The sequence below is a fragment of the Oncorhynchus nerka genome, linkage group LG16 (genome assembly GCF_034236695.1).
Source record: "Oncorhynchus nerka isolate Pitt River linkage group LG16, Oner_Uvic_2.0, whole genome shotgun sequence".
Classification (NCBI taxonomy): Eukaryota; Metazoa; Chordata; class Actinopteri; order Salmoniformes; family Salmonidae; genus Oncorhynchus; species Oncorhynchus nerka.
This window is the reverse complement of record NC_088411.1, coordinates 36,584,902-36,610,047: the sequence shown is the minus strand read 5'-3', so window position 1 is coordinate 36,610,047 and position 25,146 is coordinate 36,584,902. Positions and strand designations below refer to the sequence as shown.

The 25,146-nt window shown below is 44.0% G+C and overlaps 1 protein-coding gene across 1 annotated transcript in view; it reads right to left on the bottom strand.

Annotated features, from left to right (window-relative positions):
* Nucleotides 1-13,446: 13,446 nt before the first annotated feature.
* The window catches only part of LOC115144452 (syntaxin-binding protein 4-like), a 126,790-nt gene continuing 115,090 nt past the window's right edge, over nucleotides 13,447-25,146 (bottom strand). The window contains exons 21-22 of the mRNA XM_029685506.2: nucleotides 22,308-22,365; nucleotides 13,447-17,136 (exon numbers count right to left, since the gene is read on the bottom strand). Coding sequence (XP_029541366.1) covers nucleotides 16,989-17,136; nucleotides 22,308-22,365 — 206 coding nt within the window. The 3' untranslated portion in view covers nucleotides 13,447-16,988. The remainder of the gene's footprint in view (nucleotides 17,137-22,307; nucleotides 22,366-25,146) is intronic.

Below are 25,146 nucleotides of genomic sequence, written 5' to 3'. Positions count from 1 at the left end.
TGTGAAAACCGAGATATGTGACGTCAAACCCTGAGATACCGCCCATTTTATCTCTCTCTATCGCTCTCTCTCTCTCTCGTGTGTGTGTGTGTGTGTGTGTGTGTGTGTGTGTGTGTGTGTGTGTGTGTGTGTGTGTGTGTGTGTGAGTGAGACACTGACAAGTCAAGACACCTTAGTCCCCTAGCTATTAGGATATTTTATTGACGGAAGGAGGAATATAGCCTATCAACAACACTGTTTCTATATAGCCCATTGCGTTTCCAGACTAATTCGTATGGAGGTTACCTACTAGATTAGAATAGACCTAGTACTAGGCCCTACAGACTATAATTTCTCAAATTTAAATCCTGTCAAGGAGAGTTCAGAGAAGCCGGCAAAGTAGGGCTATTCATCACATGCATGCGCACAGAGAGTAATATTCCGAATAGCATAATATCCGAGTTTGTGTGTGCACTATAATTACATTATGTAGGCCTACATTGGCTGTTGTTCAAAATAGGTACAAGGTGCGTCTGTTTTGAACCCACCGTTCTCATCATGAGAAGCGCGTCCTCATATGTGAAACACGTGACAAATTACACTAAAGTTAGGCAAAGTTTTTTCCGACATATACATACATAGATGGACTAATTGCACAATGAGGTAAATGGAAATCGCTGTAGTCATGTTCCAAGCGAGGAGCTATGAGAAAAACATTTGGGTGGAGAGTGATTTTTTGATAGAGTGCTTTTTCGTCTGTCACGCATTGAGCGCACGGACCCCCCTTCACCCTTAGCCTAGAAAAGGGTGGATGGAATGACGGGTCACGTTAGTGGGCGCGGTTGACCTACTTTTGTCCAATAGCGGAGCGAGATATCCTGCGCTCGCTGCTCACCACCTCCTAGGGCCTAGGCGGTTCTCACATTGAACCTCATGTGCTTTCAGCGGGGTGAAAACAACTCAATCTAACACACAGCAGCCTACTGGGAAGAAAAAGCTCCTGTACTCTTTGTACAAATGAAACAAGGCGTTTAGGCCTACAAAGTGAACAACTGCAGGATCTTCATCCACCCTAGTCCTGCCTTCTGCTGCCAAAATGCAGACAGTCACTCATAAAAACAATACAAAAACACATCTTTCAGAAAGCCAATGGTCTTTGATTGATTCTGTCCTGCCCCCTATCCCCTTCTGTCCCTGAAATTGCAATATTAATTGGTTAATTGTATTATTAATTGCTCTATAATTTGATTCAACCTGCACTTGATTTTATGTAGCCTACTTTTTCCCTTGATTGTCCTGAAAGGCCTCTATCAATGAATGTATTATTTTTTTTAAATATATTTTTTAAATGTAACCTTTATTTAACTAGGCAAGTCAGTTAAGAACAAATTCTTATTTACAATGACGGCCTATCGCTATAGAAACTCAATGTAGTATTTTATTTAGCAATAAGGCCCGAGGGCGTGTGGTATATGGCCAATATATTATTGTTAAGGGGTGTTATTATGCACGACACAAAGCGGAGTGCCTGGATACAGCTCTTAGCCGTGGTATATTGGCCATTTACCACAAACCCCCAAGGCGCCCTATGGCTATTAAAAACTGGTTACCAACGTAATTAGAGCAGTTCAAATACATGTTTTGTCATACCCGTGGTATACAGTCTGATATACCATGGCTGTCAGCCAATCAGCATTCAGGACTTGAACCATCACGTTTATAATCTTGTTTATACCATGGCATTGTTGAATACTCCTTTCTGATTGGCTTGATGGGCATTCAAGAGCGTGCATTATTTCCCTATAATGCACAGTATATTTGCAGGTAGAATTCAATGGCTGTAATTAATTTGTACCATGTTTTGTTTGAAAGCAGTCGAATTGAACATATTATGGGTACTGTTGAATTTGATTTTCATAAACTAGCAAGTCTGTTTGTTTGGTTACCATGGCTACCATGGTTACTACTAGTACTGTAGTTATCTAGTAACCTTGCTAGCCACTTGAGTGGATGTTGAACACCTTTCTACTGGCAAATGAACACATATTTCTAGTGGCAAATTATAGCTATAGAATAAAAGGGATAATGAACTCAGTCAGTTCCACTCCGGCATCGTGTTGTGGAACACACCTTCCACGTCACTTTATTTTCCATAGAATGCATAGCGCCCCTCATTGACTATCCCTTTATTTTTGGTTTATATGAGAATATGAAGTAGTAAGCTCTTGCCACTCTCATATCCACTAGCAGTCAAAAGTTTGGACACACCTACCCATTCAAGGGTTTTTCTTTATTTCTACTATTTTCTACATTGTAGCATAATAATTGTGAAGACACAAAAGCTATGAAATAACACATATGGAATCATGTAGTAACCACAAAAGTGTTAAACAAATCAAAAAATATATTTTTAATTTGAGATTCTTGAAAGTAGCCACCCTTGTGGAAGCTATAGTCCTTTGTCTGCCTATGTCTGAAAAAGTGACATTAGAGACAATGTTAGCTCACACGAATATGTTAAACAAATCTCTATTTTCCTCCTAAACTCTAAACTCTGTTGACATCCTTGACAACAGAGGTTGCTAAAGCATATGTCGTGACAACCTTTGCAAGAGAAAAGTAGGACATTGCTTAGCCACACCTGCTCCCCTGGGCTAAGACAATTCCAGACATGTGCACATAGGATCCAACAGTACTAACGATGTTTGTGCATGATGTCAATTAAATGTCTCTGAAGGAGTCAGTGACACTAGCTTGCTTACAGTGTGTGATGAGTGATGTTGCATGAAATATATAGACCTATGCTAAAAAAAAAAAAACATTTTGGCTACAGATGCAGTTGGATGTATTAGGGATTTAGGTCGATTCTTTTGCGGGGGGGTTGGGGGGTCATTTTGAGCACCTTCCCCTTACAAAGATCTATGCACAGCCCTGAACACTTGAAAAAGTGAGTGGGTTAGTCACTGCATGTACAATATTCTCCTGAGCGCTGGCACACGAAAGTAAAGTTGTCAGATTTGAGCTTTAGGCAGGCTAGAAATCATCTCAGGCAGAAAATCTGTTTGCAGTATTCACATGACTTTGTTTTAATCAAACATGAGATATTGCAACTCAGAACAATGGAATTAGAACTATTACGAATATCCTCTTTAACCTGAAGGTAATTATAGTATATCTTCCTTACACACACTCCAATCCAATATCGTGTGTGCGTGTGTGTTTGTACCAATAACAGATTGAAAATGCGATTAGCATGACCAGCAATGACCTAAATTAGCCAGTGTGTTATGTACTGTAAGAACTTGAGCCTACTTTGCCCAACACACACACACACACACACACACACACACACACACACACACACACACACACACACACACACACACCTGGCTGAAGGCCACCGCTCACACAAGTTAGGGTTGCCAAGATTCAGTTGTATTAAAACTACTGTACCTTGACCTTTTCTGCCTCTGATGAAATTGTTTGATCTTTACCTTCTTTCACTACTTTGCGTGGTTAATCTTTCCTTAACAGAGACTATGTCAAGAGAATGAGAATGTTGTGAAAGTAATATAAAAGAAGGCTGAAACAGCAACTGTCTGGCTCTGAATGCATCCCCAATTGCACCCAATTCCCTATATTGTAACTGTCACACCCCGACCATAGTTTGCTTTGTATGTTTCTATGTTTTGTTTGGTCAGGGTGTGATCTGAGTGGGCATTCTATGTTACATGTCTAGTTTGTCTATTTCTATGTTTGGCCTGATATGGTTCTCAATCAGAGGCAGGTGTTAGTCATTGTCTCTGATTGGGAACCATATTTAGGTAGCCTGTTTGGTGTTGGGTTTTGGTGGGTGATTGTTCCTGTCTCTGTGTTTGTTGCACCAGATAGGGCTGTTTCGGTTTTCCACGTTTGTTGTTTTGTATTATGTTTAGTTGTCTTATTAAAAAACATCAATAGTAACCACGCTGCATTTTGGTCCTCCTCTCCTTCAACTCAAGAAAACCGTTACAGTAACGTCTCTCGCCAGAATGAGGATCGGACCAAAGCGCAGCGTGGTAAATGTTCATGATAATTTATTACTTAAAACACTCGAACAAAATAACAAAGAGAAAAATGAACAGTTCTGTAAGGCAAATCAACTATACAGAAAACAACTACCCACAAAACACAGATGGGGGGAAAAAGTATGATTCCCAATCAGAGACAATTATAGACAGCTGCCTCTGATTGAGAACCCCACTCGGCCAAAAACAAAGAAATAGCAAACAGAAATAAAGAAACTAGAATGCCCACCCTAGTCACACCCTGGTCTAACCAAAACATAGAATAAAAGCCTCTCTATGGCCAGGGCTTGACATATATAGGAACTACTATAGCCCTACTACTTGGGCTCTGGTCAAAAGTAGTGCACTATAAAGGGAATAGGGTGCAATCTGGAACGTAACACTGACTCTCGTTTTTAGTAGAACATTTAGTACAGCAAGACCAATTAGAGGAGTCAGCCAGTCAGTCACTTCCTGTTGAACGCGAAACGAGGGAGAGCTCGTTTTGGTGTTTTGGAAAGTTTGTTGTTTTGAAAGACTATTGAAACTCTTTTGAGTTTCGATTCCGCAACCCGGTTGGCATCAGTTGCTGGGACTGCTACTATCTGTCCAGTGATGCTGCCGACCAAGGCCGGTTCTGAGTAGCTGTTTGGCATATCAGCTAGCCTAGCTGCTAGCTAACTAGCTGCCTATCAAGCTAGCAGGGTTTTCTTGAGGGCTTGAACGCAGCCCATGATGAGGTTAGCCATTGTGGCTGGGAAGCGGATTGTCCCAAGCAGAGAAAGAAGAAAATAGCTTCAAGTGGTGTGTCCAAATATTGGTGGAGTCAGTTAATAAAAGAATAGACGACCTGACCAGAGAGGCCCAGAACATAAAGAACAGTTTGCAGTTCTCCCAGGGTCAGAATGATGAGTTGAAACAGGAGAACGGCAAGATGACAGCAATCTGTAAGTCATTGAGAGAGGACATCAGTTCTGTTTGTGAATCCCTGATAACAATGACAGAGAAATCACATTATCTCGAGGGACAATCAAGGCAGAACAACATTGTTGTAGATGGATTTGCAGAATCCACATGAGACCTGAATGAAGTCTGAGGACAAAGTGAGGGAAATGATCTCGAAGAAACTGAAGATGGACCACAGGAAGATTAAGGTGGAGCGTGCCCACACCGGGACTGGTAACAGGCCCTGGCCAATAGTGGTCAGGTTCCTGAGGTTCAAGGACAAGGTAGCTGTTCTGGAAAGAGCCAAGAACTTGAGAGGAACGTACATCTTTCTCAAAAGGACTATCCTGAAGCTGTGCACCAGAAGAGGAAAGAACTTATCCCAGCCATGAAAGCTGCCATAGTGTGTGGGGACATTGCTTGCATCCGCTATGACAGGCTCTTTGTCCACCCTCCCTCCCAAAAGCCTGGAAGGGATGAGAGAGCCAAGCCTATGGGTTGTAGCTTCAACCCTGCAGCACACACACACACACACACACACACACACACACACACACACACACACACACACACACACACACACACACACACACACACACCAATTGATGAATGGACTGCTGAGGGTTTATCTTTTTGTCTCTTGCTTTGTTTGCTCTTTTCCATATTATGTTTATCTCTGATAAGCTACTCAGGAAAGGGCTGAAATTAGCCCATATTAATATATGTAGCCTTCGAAATAAGGTTCATGGAATCAATAACTTTTTAACATCAGATAACGTTCATATATTAGCCATTTCTGAGACTCACTTAGATAATTATTTTGATGATATAAGCAGTAGCAATACAAGGATATAACATCTATAGAAGAGACAGAAATGCTTAAGGGGGAGGTGTTGCTGTATATATTCAGAGCCATATCCCTGTAATGCTTAGAGAAGATCTTATGTCAAGTGATACTGAAGTGTTGTGGTTGCAGGCTCACCTGACACACCTATAGCCTTTTCTTTTGGGGTGTTGCTATAGGACACCAAGTGCTAACAGTCAGTATGTAAATACTACGTGTGAAATGCTTGATAGTGTATGTGATGTAAACAGAGAGGTCTACTTTCTTGGGGACCTGAATATTGACTGGTTTTCATCAAGCTGTCCGCTCAAGAGAAAGGTTCTCACTGTAACCAGTGCCTGTAACCTGGTTCAGGTTATTAATCAACCTACCAGTGTTTTTACAAACATTACAAGAACAAGATAATCCACATGTATTGATCTCCTGTTAACTAATACTGTATAACTTTGTTCTAAAGCTGTATCCGTACCCATTGGATGCAGTGATCACAATATAGTGGCTATATCCAGGAAAGCCAAAGTTCCAAATGCTGGGCCTAAAATAGTGTATAAGAGACCATACATTTTGCTGTGACTCTCATGTGAACGATGTCAAAAATATTTGTTGGTCTGATGTGATTTATAAGGAGCATCCAGACACTGCACTTGATTTATAAAATTGCTTCTTCCAATTATTGATAAACATGCACCTGTTAAGAAACTGACTGTTAGAACTGTTAAGGCTCCATGGGTAAATGAGGAATTGAAAAACTGTATGGCTGAAAGAGATGGGGCAAAAGGATTGGCTAATAAGTCTGGCTGGCTGACTTAGTGCAAATTGAGATATGATGTGACTAAACTCAACAAAAAAAAGAATAAACTGTATTATGAAAACAAGATCAATGATATAAAGAATGATGGAAACAATTTTGGAGTACTTTAAATGAAATTATGGGCAGAAAGACAAATTCCATCTTTCATCGAATCAGATGGCTTATTCATCACAAAACCATTTGTTGTTGCTAATTATTTTAATGATTACTTCATTGGCAAAGTGGGCAAACTTAGGCAGGAAATGCCAACAGCGAACAGTGAGCCATCATATTCATGAATAAAAACGAATAATGAAAGAAAATCATTGTAAGTTTGAATTTTGTAAAGTTAGTGTGGAAGAGGTGGGGAAATGATTGTTATCGATCAATAATGACAAACCTCCTGGCATTGATAACTTAGATGGAAAGTTACTTAGGATGGTAGCTGACTATATAGCCACTCTTATTTGTCATATCTTTAATCTGAGGCGAGAAAAAAATATTTATCCTCAGGCCTGGAGGGAAGCCAGAGTCATTCCGCTACCCAAGAGTGGTAAAGAGGCCTTTACTGCAGACCTATCCGCTTGCTGTCAGCTCTTAGCAAACTGTTTGAAAAAATTGTGTATACAATTACAAATACAATGCTATTTCTGTCACGGCCGTCGTAAGAAGTGGACCAAAGTGCAGGGTGGTGAGTGCTTCCTTTTTATTTTAATAAAACGTCTCTCTAAGGTCAGGGCGTGACAATGTCTCTGTAAACAAATTAGCAGACTTTCAGCATGATTATAGATAAGAGCACTCAACATGTACCACACTGACACAAATGACTGATGATTGGTTGAAAGAAATTGATAATAAGAAGATTGTGGGAGCTGTACTGTTAGACTTCAGTGCAGCGTTGGATATTATTGACCATAACCTGTTGTTGAAAAAACGTATGTGTTATGGCTCTTCAACCTCTGCTATATCATGGATTCAGAGCTATCTATCTAATAGAACTCAGAGGGTTTTCTTTAATGGAAGCTTCTTTAATGTCAAACATGTAAGGTGTGGTGTACCGCAGGGCAGCTTTCTAGGCCCTCTACTCTTTTTTGTTTTTACCAATGACATGCCACTGGCATTAAACAAAGCATGTGTGTCCATGTATGCTAATGATTCAACCATATACACATCAGCAACCACAGCTAATGAAGTCACTAAAACCCTTAAGAAGGAGTCACAGTCTGTTTTGGAATGGGTGGCCAGTAATAAACTGGTCCTGAACATCTCTAAAACTAGGAGCATTGTATTTGGTACAACTCAGTCCCTAAGTTCTAGACCTCAGCTGAATCTGGTAATGAATGATGTGGCTGTTGAACAAGTTGAGGAGACTAAATTACTTGGTGTTACTTTAGATTGTAAACTGACATGGTCAAAACATATTGTTCAATGGTTGTAAAGATGGGAAGAGGTCTGTTCATAATAAAGGAGATGCTATGCTTTTTTGACAAAACAGAGCGGCATGTCTAGGGCTGTGGCGGTCACAATTATTATTATTTTCAAGCAGGCCAGGTAGGCTATACTCCTTTTGGAAATATAAGCTATGTGTTTAATATTAAGAAAGTTGAGAACTAGCCTACCGAATGCTGATGGGATCCTCCTCTTTTTAGTAGAGGCCATCACTCTGTTTTCTCCCACAATTGCATAGCCTATAAAAATGTTGCGCAACATGAGGTTATGGGCTCTCGTGAAGTGTTTGACTAGATTTTCGAACCCATTTTTATTTATTTATTTTATTTCACCTTTATTTAACCAGGTAGGCAAGTTGAGAACAAGTTCTCATTTACAATTGCGACCTGGCCAAGATAAAGCAAAGCAGTTCGACAGATACAACAACACAGAGTTACACATGGAGTAAAACAAACATACAGTCAATAATACAGTATAAACAAGTCAATATACGATGTGAGCAAATGAGGTGAGAAGGGAGGTAAAGGCAAAAAAAGGCCATGGTGGCAAAGTAAATACAATATAGCAAGTAAAACACTGGAATGGTAGATTTGCAATGGAAGAAAGTGCAAAGTAGAAGGTGGGAGATGCTATGGTGACCAGCGAGCTGAGATAAGGGGGGACTTTACCTAGCAGGGTCTTGTAGATGACATGGAGCCAGTGGGTTTGGCGACGAGTATGAAGCGAGGGCCAGCCAACGGGAGCGTGCAGGTCGCAATGGTGGGTAGTATATGGGGCTTTGGTGACAAAACGGATTGCACTGTGATAGACTGCATCCAATTTGTTGAGTAGGGTATTGGAGGCTATTTTGTAAAGGACATCGCCAAAGTCGAGGATTGGTAGGATGGTCAGTTTTACAAGGGTATGTTTGGCAGCATGAGTGAAGGATGCTTTGTTGCGAAATAGGAAGCCAATTCTAGATTTAACTTTGGATTGGAGATGTTTGATATGGGTCTGGAAGGAGAGTTTACAGTCTAACCAGACACCTAAGTATTTGTAGTTGTCCACGTATTCTAAGTCAGAGCCGTCCAGAGTAGTGATGTTGGACAGGCGGGTAGGTGCAGGTAGCGATCGGTTGAAGAGCATGCATTTAGTTTTACTTGTATTTAAGAGCAATTGGAGGCCACGGAAGGAGAGTTGTATGGCATTGAAGCTTGCCTGGAGGGTTGTTAACACTGTCCAAAGAAGGGCCAGAAGTATACAGAATGGTGTCGTCTGCGTAGAGGTGGATCAGAGACTCACCAGCAGCAAGAGCGACCTCATTGATGTATACCAAGTCAACAAACAAACAGGTCACTGACCATCTCGAATCCCACCGTACCTTCTCCGCTGTGCAATCTGGTTTCCGAGCCGGTCACGGGTGCACCTCAGCCACGCTCAAGGTACTAAACGATATCATAACCGCCATCGATAAAAGACAGTACTGTGCAGCCGTCTTCATCGACCTCGCCAAGGCTTTCGACTCTGTCAATCATCATATTCTTATTTGAACTTCTACTTTTAAAAATCCACCTCTCTAAAAACAAGTCTCTCACCGTTGCCGCCTGCTATAGACCACCCTCTGCCCCCAGCTGTGCTCTGGACACCATATGTGAACTGATTGCCCCCCATCTATCTTCAGAGCTCGTGCTGCTAGGCGACCTAAACTGGAACATGCTTAACACCCCAGCCATCCTACAATCTAAACTTGATGCCCTCAATCTCACACAAATTATCAATGAACCTACCAGGTACCCCCCCAAAGCCTTAAACACGGGCACCCTCATAGATATCATCCTAACCAACTTCCCCTCTAAATACACCTCTGCTGTCTTCAACCAAGATCTCAGCGATCACTGCCTCATTGCCTGCATCCGTAATGGGTCAGCGGTCAAACGACCTCCACTCATCACTGTAAACGCTCCCTGAAACACTTCAGCGAGCAGGCCTTTCTAATCGACCTGGCCGGGGTGTCCTGGAAGGATATTGATCTCATCCCGTCAGTAGAGGATGCCTGGATATTTTTTTAAATGCCTTCCTAACAATCTTAAATAAACATGCCCCATTCAAGAAAATTAGAACCAGGAACAGATATAGCCCTTGGTTCTCCCAGACCTGACTGCCCTTAACCAACACAAAAACATCCTATGGCGTTCTGCATTAGCATCGAACAGCCCCGTGATATGCAGCTGTTCAGGGAAGCTAGAAACCGTTATACACAGGCAGTTAGAAAAGCCAAGGCTAGCTTTTTCAAGCAGAAATTTGCTTCCTGCAACACTAACTTTAAAAAGTTCTGGGACACTGTAAAGTCCATGGAGAATAAGAACACCTCCTCCCAGTTGCCCACTGCACTGAAGATAGGAAACACTGTCACCACTGATAAATCCACCATAATTGAGAATTTCAATAAGCATTTTTCTACGGCTGGCCATGCTTTCCACCTGGCAACTCCTACCCCGGTCAACAGCACTGCACCCCCAACAGCAACTCGCCCAAGCCTTCCCCATTTCTCCTTCTCCCAAATCCATTCAGCTGAAGTTCTGAAAGAGCTGAAAAATCTGGACCCCTACAAATCAGCCGGACTAGACAATCTGGACCCTTTCTTTCTAAAATTATCTGCCGAAATTGTTGCCACCCCTATTACTAGCCTGTTCAACCTCTCTTTCGTGTCATCTGAGATTCCCAAAGATTGGAAAGCAGCTGCGGTCATCCCCCTCTTCAAAGGGGGACACTCTTGACCCAAACTGCTACAGACCTATATCTATCCTACCATGCCTTTCTAAGGTCTTCGAAAGCCAAGTCAACAAACAGATTACCGACCATTTCGAATCTCACCATACCTTCTCTGCTATGCAATCTGGTTTCAGAGCTGGTCATGGGTGCACCTCAGCCACGCTCAAGGTCCTAAACGATATCTTAACCGCCATCGATAAGAAACATTACTGTGCAGCCGTATTCATTGATCTGGCCAAGGCTTTCGACTCTGTCAACCACCACATCCTCATCGGCAGACTCGACAGCCTTGGTTTCTCAAATGATTGCCTCGCCTGGTTCACCAACTACTTCTCTGATAGAGTTCAGTGTGTCAAATCGGAGGGTCTGGAACTCAAGCGTACTCAAGCGTACAGAATTTTTATTTTTCCATCTTATATAGCACAAGTGAACAGCAAACCTGGTTTCAAAAAACAAATAAACCAACAACTCACGGCACAACACCTCTCCCCATGTGACCTACTGGTTGTGTGTATGTACTGACATGTGACCTACATGTTGTGTGTATGTACTGACATGTATGTGTAACTGATAGATACACACACACACTACATTTTAATGTTTTTAAATGTACTGTACGTAAATTGTAATGTATTTTCTGTCTGTAATGTATTTTTCATTAGGTGTTGGACCCCAGTAAGACTAGCTGTTGCTATTGGCATCGGGCTAATGGGGATCCTATCAAATCAAATCAAATGAGCCAGTCCATCAGCCAGTCCTTCAGCCAGACAGTCAACCAGCCAGCCAGTCCACCAGTCAGTCAGTCAGTCAGTCACCCAGTCAGTCAGTCAGTCAACCAGTCAGTCACCCACCCAGTCAGACAGTCACCAAGTTAGTCAGTCAGTCAGTCAGTCACCCACCCAGTCAGTCAGTCACCCAGTCAGTCACTCAGTCAGTCAATCACCCAGTCAGTCAGTGAGTCAGTCAGTCACCCAGTCAGTCAGTCAGTCACCCAGTCAGTCAGTCAGTCAGTCAGTCAGTCAGTCACCCACCCACCCAGTCAGTCACTCAGTCAGTCAGTCAGTCACCCAGTCAGTCACTCAGTCAGTCAGTCACCCAGTCAGTCAGTCAGTCAGTCAGTCACCCACCCAGTCAGTCAGTCACTCAGTCACCCAGTCAGTCAGTCAGTCACCCAGTCAGTCACTCAGTCAGTCAGTCAGTCACCCAGTCAGTCACTCAGTCAGTCAGTCACCAAGTCAGTCAGTCACCCACCCAGTCAGTCAGTCACCAAGTCAGTCAGTCAGTCACCCACCCAGTCAGTCAGTCACCCAGTCAGTCACCCAGTCAGTCACTCAGTCACCCAGTCAGTCAGTCAGTCACCCAGTCAGTCACTCAGTCAGTCAGTCAGTCACCCAGTCAGTCACCCAGTCAGTCACTCAGTCAGTCAGTCACCAAGTCAGTCAGTCACCCACCCAGTCAGTCAGTCACCAAGTCAGTCAGTCAGTCACCCACCCAGTCAGTCAGTCACCCAGTCAGTCAGTCAGTCAGTCAGTCAGTCAGTCACCCACCCAGTCAGTCAGTCACCAAGTCAGTCAGTCAGTCAGTCACCCAGTCAGTCAGTCAGTCAGTCAGTCAGTCACCCACCCAGTCAGTCAGTCACCAAGTCAGTCAGTCAGTCAGTCACCCACCCAGTCAGTCAGTCACCCAGTCAGTCACCCAGTCAGTCAGTCAGTCAGTCACCCACCCAGTCAGTCAGTCACCCAGTCAGTCAGTCAGTCAGTCAGTCAGTCACCCAGTCAGTCAGTCACCCAGTCAGTCAGTCAGTCAGTCAGTCAGTCAGTCACCCACCCAGTCAGTCAGTCACCCAGTCAGTCAGTCAGTCAGTCAGTCAGTCAGTCAGTCAGTCAGTCAGTCAGTCAGTCACCCAGTCAGTCAGTCAGTCAGTCAGTCAGTCAGTCAGTCACCCAGTCAGTCAGTCAGTCAGTCAGTCAGTCAGTCAGTCAGTCACCCAGTCAGTGGGTGTGTTCGAGCAGATCACTTTTGTCAAGACTTGATCAACATTTGTCACCACCTTACATGTGATCCAAATGTTTAACATAAATAAATGAAATATCTAATTTGAGACAATATAGCTAATGTATTTATTTAGATGTTACTGTAATGTTGTGTCCCATATTATAGCCTACAATTAGTCTTGTAACAAATTCAGATGTGCTTATTGTCTATTAAGTGTGAATAAAATCTAATACAAATTGTTGACTAGACCTGGGTTTTTCTACACTGGCCATTTCAGGGACTTGTTCTGTGTCCCTTCATGAGCAAGAACCCCAGACATGTTGGGGGTCAATACCAAGTGCATTTGACAGCTTGGCATATTGTTTACCCATTAACTTATGTGAACTGATTTACATGTATAGTCTAATCTTTTTCGTCATGTGATTGAATCAAAAAATCAGTTCCTGGGGTGGCAGCGTAGCCTAGTGGTTAGAGTGTTGGCCTAGTTAACCGAAAGGTTGCAGGATCGAATCCCTGAACTGACAAGGTAAAAATCTGTTGTTCTACCCCTGAACAAGGCAGTTCACCCACTGTTCCTAGGCTGTCATGAAAATAAGAATTTGTTCTGAACTGACTTGCCTAGTTAAATAAAGGTTTATATATATATATATATATATATATGTTCATCATGCTTACTGACAAAAGCAACATACAGGTTGAGAATGAGATAAATACACTGCAGACTGTGGTGATTTGACATGTAATCAATTACCATACAGTAAGAATCTTTGTGGACTTCATTTAATCACATCTCTTACAATTCCATGTTGCACAAACACAAATAATAATGAGGAGGGTACATAGGCATAGCAATGGCAACAGAGCATATGCAATATACTGCAAAAACACCTCTATGTTCTCATTCTAGTAGCCTACGGTGTATGTGACAATAAAACATATATATATATATTTTTCTGAACCATCACACAAATACAAAACAAGTCTTGTGAATGTTATAAAGAGATTGGGCTGGTATCTAATGTCCTTATCATCAGGATATTCATTCCTTGGACCATGTTGATCGTGTTCATCTTTGTGTAGGAGAAGTGGAATTTCGATAGCATCCACTTCATTGGCAATAGCAAAGGTGAACATATCTCACATTGTTGTGCTTCCTAGAAACAGCAGAAGTTGGCCGACTTGCTGTCAGTGCATATGTACCTCTCCCGACTTTACTCGCTGGCTTCCATCTACAGACGGCTACTTTCAGCTTAACACTCAAACGTGCCCAGTCAGCCAGTCAGCTAGTCAGCCAGCCAGCCAGCCAGTCAGCCAGCCAGCCAGCCAGCCAGTCAGCCAGTCAGCTAGTCAGCCAGTCAGCCAGCCAGCCAGCCAGTCAGTCAGCTAGTCAGCTAGTCAGCCAGTCAGCCAGCCAGCCAGCCAGTCAGCCAGTCAGCCAGTCAGCCAGCCAGCCAGCCAGTCAGCTAGTCAGTCAGCCAGTCAGCTACTCAGTCAGTCAGCCAGCCAGCCAGTCAGTCAGCTAGTCAGCCAGTCAGCCAGCCAGCCAGTCAGCCAGCCAGTCAGCTAGTCAGTCAGCCAGTCAGCTAGTCAGCCAGCCAGCCAGCCAGCCAGTCAGCTAGTCAGTCAGCTAGTCAGCCAGTCAGCCAGCCAGTCAGCTAGTCAGTCAGCCAGTCAGCTAGTCAGTCAGCCAGCCAGCCAGTTAGCTAGTCAGTCAGCCAGCTAGCCAGCCAGCCAGCCAGTCAGTCAGTAGCTGGAACACTGCCGCTATGGAACACTGTCACTACACTACACAAAAAGGTGCTATCTAGAAAATAAAGGGTTATATGGGAGTCCCCATAGGAGAACCCTTTGAAGAACCATTTTTGGTTCCAGGTAGAACCCTTTTAGGTTCCATGTAGAACCCTTTCCACAGAGGCTTCTACCTGGAACCAAAAAGGGTTCTCTACGAGGACAGCCAAAGAACCCTTTTGGAACCCTTTTTTCTAAGAGTGTATGGAACACTGTCACTATGGAACTATGGAGCTGTGGGGAGACGGTATCAACATCGCTGATACTGTTCGTTGTCACGGCTCTATGGAACACAGAACTTTGAACGAGAGAGAGAACGAGAAAGAGAGAGAGTGTGTGTGTGTGTCATGTGATTGGTGTTTCCAGAGGAAGGGGATATATTTAACCACACATGCTAGAGAGGGAAAATCAATACTCCCAGCCTGGGGCACGGTCGATATTGGCTTGGACACACACACACAAAACACACATGTTTGTTTTACTATTTCTCTGGGGACCAAACAATTGATTCCCATTCAAAATCCTATTTACGTTAACCCCTAGCTCTAGCCCTAACTCTTAACCTAACCCAAAACTGCCCAATTTCCCTTGTTTTAGTATCCTTGTGAGGACTTCATACATACTTAGTATAACATGTAATATTATGCAAAACACTGGTAATGGTTGGTTAGACATGAACACAACACACTTGACATGTTGTATTAGGCTGCATTTATACAGGCAGCACAATGATGATCTTTTGCCCAATTATCGGCAAAAGATCTGATCTGATCTGATTAATCAAAAGACGCAAAGTGGCAAAAGATCAGAATTGGGCTGCCTGTGTAAACGCAGCCTTTTATACATTTGAAATACTGTTTGATTGATCTCTTAATGGAGGTAGCAGCGCTACAGGACACAGAACAGACATGTTATCAATGTATTTTGGATAAAAATAGCAACACTGGGCTCAACTAGTGAGTAAATCAAATCAAATACTACAGGCTAAAGAGCAGGTTAACTAACAGCAAATAGGATGATGTTTGATAACTACCCTTGCTATTGCATGCTTTCATTCCATAACTCTTTTAAAAACAATGTGTTACATTATTACAACCTAAAGACACCTGGCAATAATCTGTCCAACTCTTATCTGACCAATGGACAAGATGCAAGCCAACTCTTATCTGACCAATGGACAAGATGCAAGCCAACTCTTATCTGACCAATGGACAAGATGCAAGCCAACTCTTATCTGACCAATGGACAAGATGCAAGCCAACTCTTATCTGACCAATGGACAAGATGTAAGCCAACTCTTATCTGACCAATGGACAAGATGCAAGCCTACTCTTATCTGACCAATGGACAAGATGGAAGCCAACTCTTATCTGACCAATGGACAAGATGCAAGCCAACTCTTATCTGACCAATGGACAAGATGCAAGCCAACTCTTCTTCTCAATCCTTTGCCTCTCCGCCATAACAGTTCTGGTGAAGGAAGAGAAAGGTCAAAATATAGCATGTTAGGCCGAGCTTTCAGCAGTAGATTCTGGTATATTTTGATTCAGAAGACAATTCCGATTTCGGAATGTGGACCTCTCGGAATGGCATTCCAAGGTGCAGCTCAGGGAGCAAACAGAAAAACTGGAGTTTTCTCCAACCTGTTTTGCTTCGGAAAAGAAAATTAGACATTGTGAAGCTGGCTTCTAAGGTTGAAAAATATGGAGGGTTGTGAAATTGTTTGTAAAGACTTATGTGTAAGTTGATAGAGAGATGAAGAGAGAGAGGGCTTGGTCACTGTTCCTCATAGAGGTAATAGGAATAAATAGCAGCATACACATATAATAGAGAAGGAGGAGAGGCAACTCCAGTAACTCTTTAGAAACCCACAGCGATATAATAAGAGTCATGAATCAACTCCATCGAATGGGGAAGCTAGCCTTGTGCAATTCATTTTAACACAATTAATTAACTGTCTATACACTGCTCAGCCCAATTCCGGATAGGTTTCAATGTAAAAATATATATATAAAGTTTAAACTGTATATTCACCAGAACAGCTAACGTACACTGCCATTTAATGAAACATTATGTGTGGCTACTTATATGATTTTAAAGACAATATTTTGTTGGGGCTCCTAAAGGGTTTCAGGTAGTTGTCTCTGTATCCACCTCTAGGGTTCTACTGAATCTCTATTTGTACAGGAAGACTGGTGTTATTTCACCAATGCCTGGTGTTTTTTCTTCGCTTGGGGAATAGCAACACGACAGAACGTTCAGATAGAAATGTTATATACAGAGCTGCCTGCGAGGCCTCTCTATTATCCAATTCCAAGACACACAATATCTAGTCTATTCAATACACGTTTATCTAAAGATTCTGCAAAGATTCTGCAGTTCCTATGGAACTGTCCCAGGTCTAAGTCTTGGTGTGGTCGGGGCTGGGGGTGGCTGTGTTGTCTTCCTGTCCGTCGGCTGATACCTCCCCCTCTCTCTCAGACAGCCCCAACCCCAGAGCCAGGCTGCAGGTCACCGGATGGGTCCACGATGTCGTCTGCGTCACATGACTGGCACGAGACAAAAATAAGACAGAGCAACACATCACTCTCAGGTCATCACCCCTGAACCCCTGAACCCCTGATCCCTCTTCAATCGAATGGATCAACTTCCTTAACGTTTATGTGCTTCTAACCCTAAATTACCAGAACATGTGGTCCCCTCATTTCTTACCAGTCTTTCATTTAGTCGTCAAGCACAAAACAACACACTCCGGGACTCCCTGCACATCTTTCATTCAGTCATCAACAACAATAAGACACACCCTGGGACTCCCTGCACATCTTTCATTCAGTCATCAACAACAATAAGACACACCCTGGGACTCCCTGCACATCTTTCATTTAGTCATCAACAACAATAAGACACACCCTGGGACTCCCTGCACATCTTTCATTCAGTCATCAACAACAATAAGACACACCCTGGGACTCCCTGCACATCTTTCATTCAGTCATCAACAACAATAAGACACACCCTGGGACTCCCTGCACATCTTTCATTCAGTCATCAACAACAATAAGACACACCCTGGGACTCCCTGCACATCTTTCATTCAGTCATCAACAACAATAAGACACACCCTGGGACTCCCTGCACATCTTTCATTCAGTCATCAACAACAATAAGACACTCCCTGGGACTCCCTGCACATCTTTCATTTACTCGACAGCCAGCATGGCTAAGACTGCGTGTAAGACTGAGATCAAAGCAGATATGTTGGGTTGAGTCTATTCTGTGGTTTACAGTCAGCTAGGAGTCAGGAGTCGCCGCTCAACGGCAGCCTTGGACTGGTTCTGTCCGTATAAATCAAATCAAATCAAATTTATTTATATAGCCCTTCGTACATCAGCTGATATCTCAAAGTGCTGTACAAAAACCCAGCCTAAAACCCCAAACAGCAAGCAATGCAGGTGTAGAAGCACCTGCAAGTATAGTCGAGAAGTACTGGTTCTGTCTGTATAGTCAAGAAGTACTGGTTCTGTCTTTATAGTCGGAAGTACTGGAAGTTTTAATTCATGGAATAGAAAAAGGGATGTGGGACTTTGTGGAAACTTGGCACAACATTGGTTGGTTCTGTAAGCGTGGGGCTCAGTGGCGGACTGGCAGATGATGTGGGCTTGTTGGTGTAACCGAAAGTAACTTCCGGGTTGGAGCGAGCGGTCGCATCTGCACTCGGTCCGCAGGTAGTATTACATTTCATTACATTTCATTATTTCATTATTCATTATTCATTACATTTCATTATAGTACAACGGTTTGATTTGTCTAATCTTAGCAATTTCTTCTTAGCTAGCTACATAGCCGTCTTTGTATCATAGATAATTGCGTAATTATCGTATTTCGTCGTCCTAACGCAGTCTACACTGCCCTGCAGCTAGCCAGCTAGCTAACGTCCACCGTTAGCTAGTCCACCGTCTACCGATTAGCAGCACAACTATTACACTCAACTGAACGACTTGATTAGTGTAGTGTTAGCTAGCTACATAGTTGTCTTTGCTGTCTTCGTATCCAAGATAATTGTGTAGTTTAGAGTGTGTAGTTTTAGAGTGATTATCTTAATTTACCGAGGTTAGCTAGCCAGCTATTTGTCGTCCTTAACGTAGGAGACACTGCTAGCTAGCCAACAGCTAGCCAACGTCTACCGAACAGAACTTCCGCACTCAACAATCCGGTCGCATTTCGCTCGCTCCACAGGTAGTATCACATTTTTCATTTCATTTCATTACAGTACAACGGCTTGATTTGTTTGATCGTAGCTAGCTACATAGCTAGCTACATAGCCGTCTTTGTATCAAAGATAATTGTGTAGTCTAGAGCGATTTCCTAGGTTAGCTAGCCAGCTATTGTCGTTCTTTTAACGCAACGTAACGTAATCAACACTGCTAGCTAGCCAGCTAGCCCCGAATAGCAGCACAGTAGAAACTATTACACTCAACGGAACGACTTGATTAGTGTAGTGTCAACAACGCAGCCACTGCCAGCTAGCCTACATAGTCAACAACGCAGCCTCTGCCAGCTAGCCTACTTCAGCAGTACTGTATCATTTTAATCATTTTAGTCAATAAGATTCTTGCTACGTAAGCTTAACTTTCTGAACACTCGAGACGTGTAGTCCACTTGTCATTCCAATCTCCTTTGCATTAGCGTAGCCTCTTGTGTAGCCTGTCAACTATGTGTCTGTCTATCCCTGTTCTCTCCTCTCTGCACAGACCATACAAACGCTCCACACCGCGTGGCCGCGGCCACCCTAATCTGGTGGTCCCAGCGCGCACGACCCACGTGGAGTTCCAGGTCTCCGGTAGCCTCTGGAACTGCCGATCTGCGGCCAACAAGGCAGAGTTCATCTCAGCCTATGCCTCCCTCCAGTCCCTCGACTTCTTGGCACTGACGGAAACATGGATCACCACAGACAACACTGCTACTCCTACTGCTCTCTCTTCGTCTGCCCACGTGTTCTCGCACACCCCGAGAGCTTCTGGTCAGCGGGGTGGTGGCACCGGGATCCTCATCTCTCCCAAGTGGTCATTCTCTCTTTCTCCCCTTACCCATCTGTCTATCGCCTCCTTTGAATTCCATGCTGTCACAGTTACCAGCCCTTTCAAGCTTAACATCCTTATCATTTATCGCCCTCCAGGTTCCCTCGGAGAGTTCATCAATGAGCTTGATGCCTTGATAAGCTCCTTTCCTGAGGACGGCTCACCTCTCACAGTTCTGGGCGACTTTAACCTCCCCACGTCTACCTTTGACTCATTCCTCTCTGCCTCCTTCTTTCCACTCCTCTCCTCTTTGACCTCACCCTCTCACCTTCCCCCCTACTCACAAGGCAGGAAATACGCTCGACCTCATCTTTACTAGATGATGTTCTTCCACTAACCTCATTGCAACTCCCTCCAAGTCTCCGACCACTACCTTGTATCCTTTTCCCTCTCGCTCTCATCCAACACTTCCCACACTGCCCCTACTCGGATGGTATCGCGCCGTCCCAACCTTCGCTCTCTCTCCCCGCTACTCTCTCCTCTTCCATCCTATCATCTCTTCCCTCTGCTCAAACCTTCTCCAAACTATCTCCTGATTCTGCCTCCTCAACCCTCCTCTCCTCCCTTTCTGCATCCTTTGACTCTCTATGTCCCCTATCCTCCAGGCCGGCTTGGTCCTCCCCTCCCGCTCCGTGGCTCGACGACTCATTGCGAGCTCACAGAACAGGGCTCCGGGCAGCCGAGCGGAAATGGAGGAAAACTCGCGCTCCCTGCGGACCTGACATCCTTTCACTCCCTCCTCTCTACATTTTCCTCTTCTCTCTCTGCTGCTAAAGCCACTTTCTACCACTCTAAATTCCAAGCATCTGCCTCTAACCCTAGGAAGCTCTTTGCAACCTTCTCCTCCCTCCTGAATCCTCCCCCTCCTCCCTCTCTGCAGATGACTTCGTCAACCATTTTGAAAAGAAGGTCGACGACATCCGATCCTCGTTTGCTAAGTCAAACGACACCGCTGGTTCTGCTCACACTGCCCTACCCTGTGCTCTGACCTCTTTCTCCCTCTCTCTCCAGATGAAATCTCGCGTCTTGTGACGGCCGGCCGCCCAACAACCTGCCCACTTGACCCTATCCCCTCCTCTCTTCTCCAGACCATTTCCGGAGACCTTCTCCCTTACCTCACCTCGCTCATCAACTCATCCCTGACCGCTGGCTACGTCCCTTCCATCTTCAAGAGAGCGAGAGTTGCACCCCTTCTGAAAAAACCTACACTCGATCCCTCCGATGTCAACAACTACAGACCAGTATCCCTTCTTTCTTTTCTCTCCAAAACTCTTGAACGTGCCGTCCTTGGCCAGCTCTCCCGCTATCTCTCTCAGAATGACCTTCTTGATCCAAATCAGTCAGGTTTCAAGACTAGTCATTCAACTGAGACGGCTCTTCTCTGTATCACGGAGGCGCTCCGCACTGCTAAAGCTAACTCTCTCTCCTCTGCTCTCATCCTTCTAGACCTATCGGCTGCCTTCGATACTGTGAACCATCAGATCCTCCTCTCCACCCTCTCCGAGTTGGGCATCTCCGACGCGGCCCACGCTTGGATTGCGTCCTACCTGACAGGTCGCTCCTACCAGGTGGCGTGGCGAGAATCCTGTTGGCTGGGCTCCCTGCCTGTGCCATTAAACCCCTACAACTCGTCTTTTGTTCAACCTTCCCAAGTTCTCTCACGTCACCCCGCTCCTCCGCTCTCTCCACTGGCTTCCAGTTGAAGCTCGCATCCGCTACAAGACCATGGTGCTTGCCTACGGAGCTGTGAGGGGAACGGCACCTCAGTACCTCCAGGCTCTGATCAGGCCCTACACCCAAACAAGGGCACTGCGTTCATCCACCTCTGGCCTGCTCGCCTCCCTACCACTGAGGAAGTATAGTTCCCGCTCAGCCCAGTCAAAACTGTTCGCTGCTCTGGCCCCCCAATGGTGGAACAAACTCCCTCACGACGCCAGGACAGCGGAGTCAATCACCACCTTCCGGAGACACCTGAAACCCCACCTCTTTAAGGAATACCTAGGATAGGATAAAGTAATTCCTCTCACCCCCCTTAAAAGATTTAGATGCACTACTGTTCCACTGGATGTCATAAGGTGAATGCACCAATTTGTATGTCGCTCTGGATAAGAGCGTCTGCTAAATGACTTAAATGTAAATGTAAATGTAAAACTGAGTCAGGCAACCGCAATACCTTGACTTTGTTGTCCTTAAGCCATTTTGCACAACTTTGAAAGTATGCTTGTGGTTATTGTTCATTTGGAAGACCCATTTGCAACCAAGCTTTAACTTCCTGACTGATGTCTTGATATGTTTCTTTAATATATCCACAGAAATGTCCTCCCTCATGACGCCATCTATTTTGTGAAGTGCACCAGATCCTCTTGCAGCATAGAACACCCACAACATGATGCTGCCACCCCCATGCTTCACGGTTGGGACAGTGTTCTCGGCTTGCAAGCCTCCCCCTTTTTCCTCCAAACATAACCGCTCCAGGCTTATGACCTTATAAACAAGCCCACATCATCTGGCAGTCCACCACTGAGCCCCACTCTTACAGAACCAGTACTTCCGACTATACAGACAGAAACAGTCAAAGGCTGCCATTGAGCGGAGACTCCTGGAGCGGTTAGAATATTAACCCTCTAGTTGTTTGGACTTACTTGATGAAGTATTTGACTCCTTCTGCAGTGTATGCCTCTTCCCATCCATATGGAAGATCTAGAAAAAGAGAGAAAGAGAAAGGGAGAGAGAAAGAGAGCGACAGAGAGAGAGAGAGAGAGAGAAATAACCTGACACTCTCAGCACACAGGGGTACAAATACCTACCTGGAGGTGACAGTATTTCCTCCCAAATACATCTATGACAAAACAACCAACAACCAACTCCTGCAGCTCTGTCGTACGCTGGGTCTGTACATAGTCAATGGTAGGCTTCGAGGGGACTCCTATGGTAGTTACACCTACAGCTCATTGTTTGGCAGTAGTACTGTAGATTACTTCATCACTGACCTCAACCCAGAGTCTCTCAGAGCGTTCACAGTCAGCCCACAAACACACCTAACAGATCACAGCAAAATCACAGTCTACCTGAACCGAGCAATACTCAATCATGAGGCATCAAAGCCAAAGGAACTAAACAATATTACGAAATGCTATAGATGGAGGGAAAGTAGTGCGAAGCTGAAAAGTCAAATATCCTGTTTAGGCTTCCTACTGCCATAGTTACTTACACCTTCACCATTACAGTGAAATGTTTTGTCCAGGAAGTTGTCTAAAAGGGATTGAATTTGATATTGCCTAGATGTTTTTTGGTAGGTTTATGCTATCAAATCAACATAGTTAAAGCAGACAACCTATGAAAATTAACAACAATGACAAATAGTTTGAAGAATAATGCAAAAACCTAGGAACGAAATTGAGAAACCTATCCAACCAAAAAACATTGAGATCCAGAAAACCTGAGTCTCACCCTTCACTATGGTGAATCACTAAAACCATACAGAAATACACTACGGAACAAGAAGGAACAGCACATCAGAATCAGCTCAATGTAACTGAAGAATCCATAGAATCAAACCACTTCTGGGAACACATTAAACAAACAAATACACAAAGTGTTGTCTATACAAAACTGAGATGTATGGATAAACCTTTTTAGCTCTAAAACAAATAACAAACAGCAAAAACATATACATGATCAATTACAAATCTAAAAATCAGCAATTAAAGACTACCAGAACCCACTGGATTCTCCAATTACGTTGAATGAACTACAGGATGAAATACAAATCCTCCAACCCAACAAGGCTTGTGGTGTTGATGGTATCCTATATGAAATGATCAAATATACAGAACAAAAACTCCAATTGGCTATACTTAAACTCTTTAATATCATCTTCAGCTCTGGCATCTTCTCCAATATTTGGAACCAAGGACTGATAACCCTAATCCACAAAAGTGGAGACAAATTTGACCCCAATAACTATTGTGTGATATACGTCAACAGCAACCTTGGGAAAATCCTCTGCATCATCATTAACAGCAGACTCGTACATTTCCTCAACGAAAACAATGTACTGAGCAAATGCCAAATTGTCTTTTTACCAAATTACCGTATAACAGAGCACATATTCCCCCTGCGCACCCTAATTGTCAAACAAACAAACCAAAACAAAGGCAAAACCTTATCAGGCTTTGTTGACTTAAAAATCGTTTTTGACTCAATTTGGCTTAAGGGTCTGCTATACAAATGGATGGAAAGTGGTGTTGGGGGAAAACATACAACATTATAAAATCCATGTACACAAACAACTGTAACAATGTACAATGTACACAAGTGTGCCGTTAAATTTGGCCAAAAACACACACATTTCTTTCCACAGGGCCGTGGGGTGAGACAGGGACGAAGCTTATGCCCAACCCTCTTCAACATATATACAGTTGAAGTCGGAAGTTTACATACACTTAGGTTGGAGCCATTAAAACTTGTTTTTCAACCAACAAATGTCTTGTTACCGGGTGGTGCAGTGGTCTAAGGCACTGCATAGCAGTGCAAGCTGTGCCACCAGAGACTCTGGGTTCGAGCCCAGGCTCTATCGCAGCCGGCCGTGACCGGGAGGTCCATGGGGCGACGCACAAATGGCCCAGCGTCGTCCGGGTTAGGGAGGGTTTGGCTGGCTGGGATATCCATGGCTCATCGCGCACCAGCGACTCCTGCCGGGCGCAGTGCACACTGACCAGGTTGCCAAGTGTACAGTGTTTCCTCTGACACATTGGTGCGGCTGGCTTCCGGGTTGGATGTGTGCTGTGTCAAGAAGCAGTGTGGCTAGGTTGGGTTGCGTTTCGGAGGACGCACGGCTCTCAACCTTCGCCTCTCCCGAGTCTGTACGGGAGTTGCAGCGATGAGACAAGACTAACTACTACCAATTGGATACCACAAAATTGTGAAGAAAAAAATTAAACAAAATATAGTTTTGGCAAGTCGGTTAGGACATCTACTTTGTGCATGACACAAGTAATTTTTCCAACAATTGTTTACAGACATATTATTTAGTTTATAATTCACTGTATCGCAATTCCAGTGAGTCAGAAGTTTGCCTTTAAACACCTTGGAAAATTCCAGAAAATGATGTCATGGCTTTAGAAGTTCTGATAGGCTAATTGACATCATTTGAAAAGGCCTACCTTCAAACTCAGTGCCTCTTTGCTAGACATCATGGGAAAATCAAAAGAAATCAGCCAAGACTGCAGAAAAGAAAGATTGTAGACCTCCAAAAGTCTGGTTCATCTTTGGGTGCAATTTCCAAACGCCTGAAGGTACCATGTTCATCTGTACAAACAATAGTACTCAAGTATAAACACCATGGGACCACGCAGCCGTCATACCACTCAGGAAGGAGATGTGTTCTGTCTCCTAGAGATGAACGTACTGTGCGAAAAGTGCAAATCAATCCCAGAACAACAGCAAAGGACCTTGTGAAGATGCTGGAGGAAACAGGTA